At 40.4% G+C, this 12,723-nt stretch overlaps 1 protein-coding gene across 1 annotated transcript in view; it reads left to right on the forward strand.

Annotated features, from left to right (window-relative positions):
- Positions 1-12,723, forward strand: part of LOC147120461 (voltage-gated inwardly rectifying potassium channel KCNH7-like) — a 383,986-nt gene that overhangs the window by 300,380 nt on the left and 70,883 nt on the right. Inside the window, exon 7 of the mRNA XM_085986426.1 lies at positions 7,328-7,580. Within this exon, the coding sequence (XP_085842552.1) occupies positions 7,328-7,580 (253 nt within the window). The remainder of the gene's footprint in view (positions 1-7,327; positions 7,581-12,723) is intronic.

The raw sequence follows: 12,723 nt of genomic DNA on the forward strand, positions 1-12,723 counted from the left end.
GAAGGAACAGCTCTCGCTGTTCATTATGCTTACAGCTGCCCACAGACTTTTCATGGGCTTTTGAGCAGCAACTTATGGTATTTAGAGATTCTTTTCAGTGCAACGCCCTCCACTGTGGTGTGTGAGAGCAGGTCAAGCAACAGCGAATCTCTTCAAACAATCAGATTGAAGAATCCTCACTGAGACGTGCAGGAAGTATAAATTAGAATATTTAATTTAATGTAAAATCATGTACAGAAAGCAAAATAAAAAGAGGGAGAGAAAGATAGGATTAAGAAATATGAGCCAGAAAGAATAAGCAACAAAAAATGTTTATGTTCATTTTAATTTTTTTAAATCTCCAACAATAATTAAAATCTGAAGGAATGAGACTCCATACTTGTAAAATTAAATTTTCAGGGCCAGAGAGGTAGTTCGGCAGTAATTAAGACATAACACGCTGGTAAAATTTCAATTACACCTGAATGCACCAGCCCTAAATATTTTTGGTGTGTTTAGTGAGTAACTAGTGGGTAAGTACCCCAACTTTAATGTCGTACAAGGTATCGGTGTAGCAAAGCTTGTGGAGGAGCAGGGCAAATCGGAAGCAACTTCCGGATTTCCGTGTTTAACTGCACATGTGTGGCGCCAGAGGCTGCTGTCTAATTTATTCCATAATAACGGTGAGCGCTGATAGCCTCACTGTTGTTTCTATCGCAAAATCCGGGCCAATAATTTATTCTTTGTTCCATGCACAGGCTCATTACGCTAGACTATGCAGCATTGCTATCAATAGACAAAAACAATGAAAGCAGCATAAAACAAAATGAAGTTGTAAACCTTATCGATATTAGGTTACTCTGCATGTGCAACAGTTATTTATGGTATTTGGTTTTTACTTGGCGTCACTTGCTGATTTATCTTCTCTTGTGTTTTGTTCTTTTCAACCTTGATGGTATCCTGCACTACGGGGCTTTAGCCCTTCACCTTGGTTTTTCAAAAAAAAGAGACAGGAACATCTGTTTTAAATCAACCTATCAAATTATATGTTCAAACTGGATCTAATTAGCATGCTTCATTTATATGTTCTCCCCTTTCAGCATAATTATCCCAAGTTCCATGAATATAGATCTTAGTTTTTTTGAGATGGAGGGCAAACTAGTTAATCTGATGAATATAAGCAATTATCTAATGTTATCCGTGCCAGCATAATGAATGTGTCCTCCAGGTTTCATAAGCATGGAGGCCCCATGGGGTCATATTTAAGTAAAGTAAGGAAAAGATGACATTGTGATCATTGCCACCATTTCTCCCCCCCCCCCCCCCCCACCCCCCACAAAGGCAAAGCAAAAAGGAAGCAGTGCCGCTCTTAGTGAAACTGCATTTAAGAATTCAGGGCTATTTGAGAAAGCTCTCACAAACTCATTATAATATAGATTGACCAGTATCAGGCTCCCAAGAGGCAGACTTTTACCAGGAGCACAGTGATGGTACAGGCACTAATATTTATTTCCATCTTCTTGATCACAATACAAAATGTAAATGGACTTTATATATTGTGCTGGACATTTTCTTCAGTGGGTTAAATATACAGCATTCTATAATATTTTAGGTGGGTGCAATTGTTTTTAAAACATTTTCTGCAACACCCAACCAATATCCTCTTCTGCTGAGTGTTGAATTTCAGTCTACAGTCCTGGCTACTTTAATCCATGAAGCTGACTTTCAGCAATGACATGTGCTTCTATCTGCCTATCTCAACCAGGACTTAGCAATGGAAGAGAAACAGAAGTGGATCAACACTGGTTCACCCCATTGTCAACAGTCCCAGCTGCTTCCTCCAATCCTAACAATAACTTACTATAGAATTCAGTGAAGGTAGTATCACCATTAATACCTTAGTGTAAACTGGCAGTAGCACTGCTTCCAGCTAGGGCCAGTAGGAAAACCTCACGCTCATTTTTTTAGACTAGAATTGCTCTGGGAAATCTGTGACTTGCCCATCAGTAATCCAAGTTGTTCAGTATCATATATCAATATCTGCAGTGCAAACTCAACATGCTGCAGTCTTTATTTTCCACAACAGATTTACCAAGTGGTAAGTTGAACCTTTTTGAATGAAAAAAGTTACAGTATATAGTTTTTACCCCATGCACAGGATAAGGCATCAGGTCAAATGGCAACTGCACCAGATCAGGGAGATTACATATTGTGGTGGTAGTAATAGAAAACAACTGATGGTTTTATACCCACTCATCCCCTTGCAAACTATCCTGCTCTTTCCTTGATCAGTCCTAGGCAATCTGCTGTGGTAGGAAAACGGAAAGTCCGGTTGTACTGTAGCTTTATATCAAATGGAATAGCAGGTTTCTGCTGTCATACTGCTACAGGAAAAAAAATCAAACATATTGTTTGCATAAAGAAGGATATTTTTACCTTGAGTTTGACACACTACTGTCTAATTGGGAAGTACACCAGGTACAGAATCTTGAAATGCATTCTTTACAACGATATCTAAAACAAATGGATTGTACTGCAGTTTGTCCACTAATTGACATTGCATTCAGACACAATATTAAGATCAGAACAAATTAGATTCTAGCTTCTTGGGCCATGCCTACAGCGCAGTTATCTTTATTCCCAGTGTGTGTGGCGCACTTCAGCCTGAAATGCTTGCGCGCTTCCTGCCTGCCATATTGGGGCATATTAGGCCAGTTAGCGACAAAATTTATAGGCCACTGGCTTCTGTTTCTCCACAGCTTCTGCCTGATCTGCTGAGCATTTCCAGCTTTTGTGTTTTGGCATTTATGCAGTTTGATATCTCACATCCAAAATCTCATTTAATTGATGATTTCTTGACAGAAAAGCAGAATGGTTTTAGATTGTGTAAACAGAAATGCACCAAGAAATGAGAAAGGTCAAAAAATAAGAGGTGCTTTGAATGAAAATAAAATCCCTTCCCTATTAGTCCTACTTTGTGCTAATGCAGCATTAAATTATGTGAGGGCTAACTATGTTTTTATTACCAGTAACATTTAATTATTTTGATTATTTAAGAATGTCTATTCTGAAGTTTGATACAGTGGATAAGGCATCTCTCAACAGTGTTTTGGCTGGTAATGGTTGGATGGAATCTGCATTATCCAGGTTACATGAGAGTAAAGTTGACATTGAATTATGCCAATTCTAGAACCACAAATGTACTTAAAACAACTTAATAGGAAAACCACGGAGGCAATCAAATATTTTCTTTATCCAATCATCCCACCAAGCAAAAAATGCAATGTATGGAGATTTGATTGGGGACTGAGCAAATACTCCCCTTAAATCAATGTTACCTTTAACAGGGTGTCTCTAAACTGCTCACAGTGTATTTACATTAGATATAGCAGGGAAACACATTCATTTATATTTCTCGCCTGGACCAATTATTGATAGTGTCAGACATGTTAAGAGCCAAGATGGAAACAGTTTTGTGTCCTGAAAACAAAAGCTCTTCTTAAACAAAGAGATTGGTAACTGAAACACACATAAATGGATCCAGCAGCTGAGAATCATGTTTTTAGTCACAAACAATCTTCCTTTAGTGAAGAAAATATGTTATTATAATATTTCAGATTGTGGCTGCCTCTGAAATTAAACAGGATTGATTCATTTCATTATCTCACCCAGTGTTTCAGTCAGCATATGGTTCTGTGCAGCAATATGATATTAAACAATTTTGAAAATAAATGAAAATGGGCACAAACAGAACTAAAGAAGAAAAAAAGAGAGATCAAAGCTCCACAAAGAGATTAAAAACATAACTTGCCAAAAACAAAGTCTTTCAGGAATGTTGCAGACTAGATGTGAAGAGATTAAAAAATGAATACAAAGGTTGCAGCTGTTCACATGGAAACACGGCAAGTCGTACTATTTATAACTCTGTGTGTAGGGCATTCACACGAGCTGGCTGGGAGTTTGTGATGAATTTGTATTCAGTTTAGTACTGACTAGTTTTTTACAACTCAATCAAGCTCTTCTGCATTGCACAGAACAGAATAATAACTGTATTAATGTTTTAGAATTCAGTGGATAATATGAAATCCCAGTAAATAAACTGCATTGTAAACCTAACATTCTACATCACACCGCATCATTGGATAAATTTTCCACTTTTGCACTCAGAGCCACATCAAACACATATCATGAGATTGCATTCCCTTCCTCAGCCTGTCATTTTCTGCCCATTAGAAAATGTATCCTATTGTATTTAAAATTCAATTTCTAACCTTTTATTACCATTAAATTCAAATTGAAAGCACTGCAATATTGTCATTGTAAAGTTGTGTAAAGGCAGTATTCTTTTGATGGGACATCAAAGGGATCTCGGAGTACAAATACACAAATCACTAAAAGTTGCGATACAGGTTAACAAGGCCATAAAAAAAGCAAACCAGGCACTAGGGTTTATTTCTAGAGGGATAGAATTGAAAAGTAGTGAAGTTATGCTAAACTTGTATCGAGCCTTGGTTAAACCACACTTGGAGTACTGTGTACAAATCTGGTCGCCATATTATCAAAAGGATAGAGGCACTGGAGAGGGTGCAGAGAAGATTTACAAGGATGATACCAGAAATGCGAGGGTGTACATATTAGGAAAGGATGAACAGACTGGGTCTCTTTTCACTTGAAAAAAAGGCTGAGGGGTGACCTAATTGAGGTCTTTAAAATTATGAAAAGTTTTGATACAGTAGATACAGAGAGACTGTTTCCACTTGTGGGGAAGAGCATAACTAGAGGCCATCAATATAAGATAGTCACCAAGAAATCCAATGGGGAATTCAGAAGAAACTTCTTTACTCAGAGAGTGGCGAGAATGTGGAACTCGCTACATAGAAGATAGGAGCAGGAGTAGGCCATTCGGCCCCTCGAGCCTGCTCCGTCATTCAGTGCGATCATGGCTGATCATCCAAATTCAGTACCCTGACCCTGCTTTCTCCCCATATCCCTTGATCCCTTTAGCCTTAAGAAATATATCCAACTCCTTCTTGAATATATTTAATGAATTGGCCTCTACTGCCTTCTGTGGTAGAGAATTCCACAGGTTCCCCACTCTCTGGGTGAAGAAATTCCTCCTCATTTCTGTCCTAATTGGCTTACCCCTTATCCTTAGACTGTGACCCCTGGTTCTGGACTCCCCGACCATCGGGAACATCCTTCCTGCATCTAGTCTGTCCAGTCCTGTCAGAATTTTATAAGTTTCAATGAGATCCCCCCTCATTCTTCTAAACTCCTGTGAGTATAAGCCCAATCGACTCAATCTCTCCTCATACATCATTCCTGCACCAGGTATCAGCCTGGTGAATCTTCGCTGAACTCCCTCCATGGCAAGAACATCCTTCCTCAGATAAGGTGACCAAAACTGCACACAATACTCAAGATGTGGTCTCACCAAGGCCCTGTACAACTGCAGCAAGACATCCTTGTTCCTGTACTCAAACCCTCTCGCTACGAAGGCCAACATACCATTTGCCTTCTTAACCGCCTGCTGCACCTGCATGCTTACCTTTACCGACTGGTGCACAAGGACACCCAGGTCTCGTTGCGCTTCCCCTTCTCCCAATCTATTGCCATTCAGATAATAATCTGCCTTCCTGTTTATGGCACCAAAGTGGATAACCTCGCATTTATCCATGTTATATTGCATCTGCCATGCTTCTGCCCACTCACCCAACCTATCCAAATCATCCTGGAGTTTCTCAGCATCCTCCTCACAGCACACACGCCCACCCAGCTTTGTGTCGTCTGCAAACTTGGAGATATTACATCTAGTTCCCTTGTCTAGATCATTAATATATATTGTGAATAGCTAGGGTCCAAGGACCGACCCCTGCGGTACCCCACTAGTCACTGCCTGCCACTCAGAAAAAGAGCCGTTTATTCCAACTCTTTGCTTTCTGTCTGCCAACCAGTTCTCTACCCAAGTCAGTACCTTGCCCCCAATCCCATGTGCCTTAACTTTACATGCTAATCTCTTATGCGGGACCTTATCGAAAGCCTTTTGAAAGTCCAAATACACCACATCCACTGGTTCTCCCTTACCTATTTTACTAGTTACAGCCTCAAAAAATTCCAGTAGATTAGTCAAGCACGATTTACCTTTTAGAAATCCATGTTGACTTTGTCCGATCCTGTCGCTGTTTTCCAAGTGCTCTGCTATTACATCTTTTATGATGGACTCTACCACAGGGAGTGGTTGAAGCAAATAATATAGATGCATTTAAGGGGAAGCTGGACGAGGGAGAAGGGAATAGAGGGATATGCTGATGGATTTAGAGGAGGTTCATGTGGAACATAAACACCGGCATGGACTGGTTGGGCCGAATGGCCTGTTTCTGTGCCATATATCCTATGTAATCCTATTCAGTTTAGTACTGTTGTTCCTGGTGAAGTATGTCTATATGAATAAAATCTGTTCAGTGATAAAAGATGCACTTTGTGCCATCTGGTGGCTGAACAGCATTGAACAAAAAGATCCAGAACTATTTTTTTCCTATTATTGTGGCTGTCTACTGAACTGTTACATTGGGAAAAACAGAAGCATTTTTAGCAAATTCTTCAGCATGGAATAATTCTGCAGTGTGGAAGCTGTTAAAAATATATTTATGTTTTTCAATAGTATAGGAAGTTAAACTTTCTAAATTATAGTACGCTTTGTGTTGACATTTTAAGTTAAAAATAGTAAGAAGTTTTTACTCTATTCTTTCTGTTGGTCTACATAAATATACACATATCAAGAATGGCATGTTCACAGGTCTCTTTTAAACACATCTCTGATAGTAATTTAATTCTTCATTTTTTTTAGATCAGCTCTGCTATTAATCTTTTTATAGGTCCAGTATCATCATTTCTTTAAGATGGTTTAGCTCATTCATTAAAAAAACTCTTTGGATCTTTGGTTTCATGCCTAGATCTGAGTTAGAATACAGCCTAGTGTACAAGGATAGAAAGGATACTATTTCACATGATGGTGTAGGGAAACTTATATCAGATCTGCCCAACAGCCTCAATCTGAACAGCGCACAGTTTCAGTACTGTTATCTTGAATTTAGTTTTTTTTAGGTAAAACCAATTTCCAAAATGATTGTTCAAATTATTCAAGATTCTTAATTCACATTTGGAATAAAGTACGGATTTGGAAACACCACAGAATTGTCTAATAGCTGCAGCAGTTGCTTAGAATTCTACAATGAAAAGTGTCGCCTAGAATGCCACTTTTTTATGATCACATTTGAGGATACAATTCTTTAACTAGAATTAAAGACTGTGTCCATTCGTTATTGCTAATGTATAATTTTTCCACTAGGTCCTCAAGGGATTTCCTGAATGTCTACAGGCAGATATATGCCTCCACCTCAACCAGGCATTACTTCAGAACTGCAAGGCATTCAAAGGAGCCAGTAAAGGCTGCCTACGAGCTCTGGCCATGAAGTTTAAAACCACACATGCACCACCCGGTGACACATTGGTTCACAGTGGGGATATCCTCACTGCACTCTACTTCATCTCTCGGGGTTCCATAGAAATCCTAAAGGAAAACATTGTAGTAGCAATCCTTGGTAAGTGAACAAGAAACATAAAGAATCAATCATTAGAATTTACATGACTTTTAGAATGGTGTTCTCCAGCTTTCCATTAGCTGATATGAAGCACTAATGCTGGAAGTATGCCTGTAAAATGACAAAAGATATTTGTCAAGCTCTTCCTGCAAATTTGCAATTTCCCATTGTGCTGAATACATCAAAAGAAATCAATTAACTTGGATTTTTTGTCTATCTTAATCAAAGATTATTCATTCATTATTTTTAATTGTGGGTATCGCTGGCAAGACTGGCATTTATTGTTCATCCCTAACTGTCCTGAGAAGGTGGTGATACAACTGAATGGCTGGCTAGGCCACTTCAGAGGGCAGTTCAGAGTCAATCACATTGATGTGAGTCAGATATAGGCCAAACCGGGTGAAGACGGCCTAAAGGACATTAGTGAACTAATTGGGTTTTTACGACAAACTGATACCTTCATGGTTACCTTTACTGATACCTGCTTTGTATTTTAGATTTTTTAAACTGAATTCAAATTCTCAAACTGTCCTGGTGGGATTTGAATTCATGTTATCTGGATTATTAGTCCCGCCTCTGGCTTGTTATCCAGTAACATAACCACTATGCTCCCGTACCCCATTTGTGCATTCACAATCTGAGCCTTCTATATATTGACTTAGTGAAGTGTTGATGGAAAATTTCCTTTAGGATAGATAGAGACATAGATTATTTATAATATGAGATTTATATAAATATTGGCACCTAAATTTTTCTTTTGTTGGTTGTTTTTTTGTTGGTTGTAAGATCATTTAATATACAACATTTCTGTCTCCTCTGAGATGATGTCATAAGTAACTAAACATAAATATTAAACATGAATATTACAGTGACCTTAGTAGCATGTAAGCTAACCTATCAGTAACTGGTGAAATAAAAACAAAGAATAAAAAAATAATTAATAACAGATATTTAAAAAATCTACTAAAGCCCTCGAAATCTGTGCAGCAGAGACTGACCACCCCAGTACGTTTATATCACTCAAATAATCTTCAACTAAACTTAATTTGTAGGTTCTAAAAATTTAACTTCAACACTTACTTAACAAAGTGATGGATCTATTTCACAACAAAGCCATTCAATTGGCTTCTGTACACAAGATTGCATTTTAGTACCAAATAGTACTAAGTTAGCAGATTTTGTGACCCAACCCGATAAGGAACTAAGTTGAGACTATCTAAACGTGTATTAAAGTGGATTTTCATCCCATCAGACTCGACTGGATTCAAACCCAAGTACTAGAGGTGAAAGGATAGTATGCTAGCCCTTTTCACCGTCCCATTTCAAACATTACTGATTTTGATTCCATACATTTCATCACAGAAGAAGCTGGCCCATTGTGTTTGTACTTTTACTAGTTCCACATCACAGCTATCTACTCTAATTCAATTTACCTTGATGGTTTTGTTCTTCAAGTATTTATTTAATTCCCTCTTAAAGGTTATGATTGGCTTGAATTCAATAACGACTTGTGGTAATATTTCATATTGTGATAACTCTTTGCATTTAAAAATTCCTTCTAAGCTACCCTTTAAACTTCTAGTACTAATTCTAAATTAATGCACCCTTGTTACCAATTCCACAGCCATTGGAAATAATCTTTTACTATTTAACCTCACAAACCCTGACAACTACTGATCTCCCCTTCCCCTTAACTTTGTTTGCTCAAGTGAAGAAAGCCCTCATCATAACGGCATTCCCTCACCCCGAATATCATCCCAGTGACGGGATGCACATTGTGCTTTTCTCTATGGCTTCAATATCCTTTCTAGAATGCGGTGGCCAAAAGTGCACACAGTACTTCAACTGTGACCTAACCAATGTTTTGTACTACTTCATCAACATATTTATTGCTTTTGAATTTCATAGCACAACATATAAAATCCAGATCCTATTTGCCCCTTATAGCCTAGAAATTGTTGTCCATGTAAGCCTTTACACCGATGGAAAATGTGCAATAACAACCAGCAATGTTGAGAATGTAATATAACATTTGCTTACTCTCCAGTTTCCACCTGTTCTTAAATTGCTGTGGAAACATTGAGGGTGGTGTACACAGAAAGATGCTTGGTCAAAGGGATAGGTTTGAAGGAGGGTCTTAAAGAGAGGGTCTGAGAGAGAGATGAAGAGGCAGAGACATTTAGGGAAAGAATTCCAGAGCTTAAGGCCTAGACAGCCTAGATGGCTAAAGGCATGGTCGCCAATGATGGGACGAAGGAAGTGGGGGTGTATAAGAAGCCAGAGTTGAAGGAACACAGAGTTATTGGAGGGTTGTAGGGCTGGAGGAGGTTACAGAGATACGGAGAGGTGAGGCCATGGAGGGATTTGAACACAAGGATGAGAATTTTAAATTTGAGGCGTTGGTGGACCAGAAGCCAATGTAGGTCAGTAAACATAGGGGTGATGGGTGAGCAGAGCTTGGTGCAGGTTAGGATAGGGACAGCAGGCTTTTGTATGAGCTCAAGTTTATGGAGGGTAGAAAATGGGAGGCTGGCCAGTAGAGCATTGGAATAGTCAAGTCTGGAGGTAGCAAAAACATGGATGAAGTTTTCAGCAGCAGATGAGCTGAGGCAGAGATGAGTGATGTTACAGAGATGGAAGTAGGTGGTCTTTATGATGGAGAGGATATGGGGTTGGAAGCTTAGTTCAGGGTCAGATAGGATGGCAAGGTTCAGAACAGCCTGGTTCAGCCTGAGACCATGGCCAGAGAGGGGATGGAATTCGTGGCTAGGGAACAGAGTTTGTGGCGGGGGACGAAGACAATGGCATCAATCTTCCCAGTGTTTAATTGGTGAAAATTGTGGCTCATCCAAGACTGGATATCAGGCAAACAGTCTGACAACACCAAGGCACTGGAGGGGTCAAGAGAGGTAGTGGTGAGGTAGAGCACTGGCATGGCACTTTGTTATTGATGGAGGTTAGAGTCAAGGGTCCACTTATTTGTTGATGACTTATTCATTCAGGTGATGATTATTGGCATGCTGATATAGGGGCAGAGGGCTGATGTGTTATCATGTTATATTATGACTAGTGGATTGAGGGAATGTCCCTTTATTCGAAAGAGAGCAAGAAGGAGGTAAGGTTGTGGTGCCAAATGTAGCCTGCATTATACACAAGAGAAGACTTCAGAATGAGATGTGCTTGGCTACCCCTTGCAGCAGTCACTGAGGAGTTGTTTGAGTGCAGGTCATCGTGATGCTGTGGTCCATGTAGTTGTGAATCACTGGAGCCAGGGCCTCCTTGACAACAACGCCAAAGTCTGCCCTTCTTGAATGGCAAAGTTGTGATGGACACAGCGGGTTTGAACTATTTGTGATACAAGATCATCAGCACACTGCAGACCCCCTCCTGACCTATCCAAGCTGCAGAAATGTGCCTTTAAGACCCGATGGTGCTCTCGATGACCACTCTTGTAGCATGTGCCTCATTATAGTGCTGCTGTTTGGGCCACTCTTACTGTGGTCCTTTCCCATGGGAGCAGAGGGTAGGCTTTGTCACCCAGAAACCACCCACTGATTTTCTTCCTTGAAGAGGTCAGGGAGGGCAGAATTTCAAAGGATGAATGCATGGTGACAACTTCCAGCATGTCAGGATCCTATGCATGTTGCTGCAGATAAGCTTTAAATTGAGGGAGTGTTCTATGGGAGCCCTTAAAGCAACATGGGCACCAACGATTGCGCCCTGGACTTTGGGGAAGCCAGCAACCCCAGTAAACTGTATGGCCCTATCTTATTGCTACTTTGTCGTGATGTCACAGGTGATGTGTTCGTCAGCTCTCCTGATGAATGCATCCCCACACTGCAGCACGGCTGATATTACAGAGATCGCCTGTGGCTGCCTGATATGATCCAGTGCCATCAAAGTTGGAGGCTATGTCACCTTCATAGCCACAGACAGAGCAGTGTGAGCAAATGAGCATGACTGCAATACCTCTTCGGTGAAGCTCGCTGTTCCATGCACAACTCCACAGTAAGACCCTCGTTTGGCATGTACTGCCTCTATATTCTATGGTGGAAATAATACCAGGTGTACTGTATCCTCCTTGAATGCTGCCTGACTCTCCTCTTCTCCATCCCCTTCCATGATAATTGCATACAAGGGAATGCCCATAAGGAACGCCATACTTGCTCCTGCGAAGCCCTCACTACAGGTGCAGCAGCAGAAATCTGCCAGTGATCTGACCAGGTGTGAAGCAGTGAGAAGTGCGTCCAGGTTTCTGTAGATAGAATGGCAAAAAATAGCTGCAGAAACCACTATTCAAACTCTCCAGACTCTCTGTCAGAAACTCCTCACTTCCACCTACATCAGCTAATTCTTGCAGCTGGTGCGCATTAAAAATCTCAGTCTAGGTTCCCCAGGATGCACGTACATGGCGCTAGTGACATCATCGTGCACATTGCATAAGAACAGAAGAACAGAAGAAATCGGAGCAGGAGTGGGCCATTCGGCCCCTCGAGCCTGCTCCGCCATTCAATGAGATCATGGCTGATCTTCTGCCTCAACTCCATTCATCGGACCTATCGTCATATCCCTTGATGCCCTTACTAGTCAGAAATCTATCAACTTCTATTTTGAATATACCCAATGACTGAGCCTCCACAGCCCTCTGGGGTAGAGAATTCCAAAGATTCACCACCCTCTGTGTGAAGAAATTTCTTCTCCTCTCAGCCCTGAATGGCCTACCCTTTATCTTGAGGCTGTGGCCCCTGGTTCTAGACTCACCAGCCAAGGGAAATATTCTCCCAGCATCCACCCTATCAAGCCCTGTAATAATTTTGTATGCATGCCTGCATCATCATGCAAAGTGTATGATGACATCACCAAGGCGATGTGTTTTGGAATCCATGAGCAGCAGGAGAATTCAGGCTTTTGAAAAGTAGCAATCAGGCAAAAGTAACTTTTCACCGCTCCACCAAACCAGAAAAATCCAGGAATTCAGTGGAAATCAGTAAAACATTTTTTTTTAAAGGTTTCTATAATTACACAACAGAACAACCTCTAACTATATCTATGAGAAAATTCCTGAAAGTCTTGGCCTAGACCCCCATAACATTTCCACCTGTATTATTTTCAGCTCCCTTAGAAAGGAGGCCGATTGTGCTGC

This window comes from Somniosus microcephalus, chromosome 4 (genome assembly GCF_052327205.1).
Source record: "Somniosus microcephalus isolate GS21.2 chromosome 4, FLI_Smic_1.0, whole genome shotgun sequence".
Classification (NCBI taxonomy): Eukaryota; Metazoa; Chordata; class Chondrichthyes; order Squaliformes; family Somniosidae; genus Somniosus; species Somniosus microcephalus.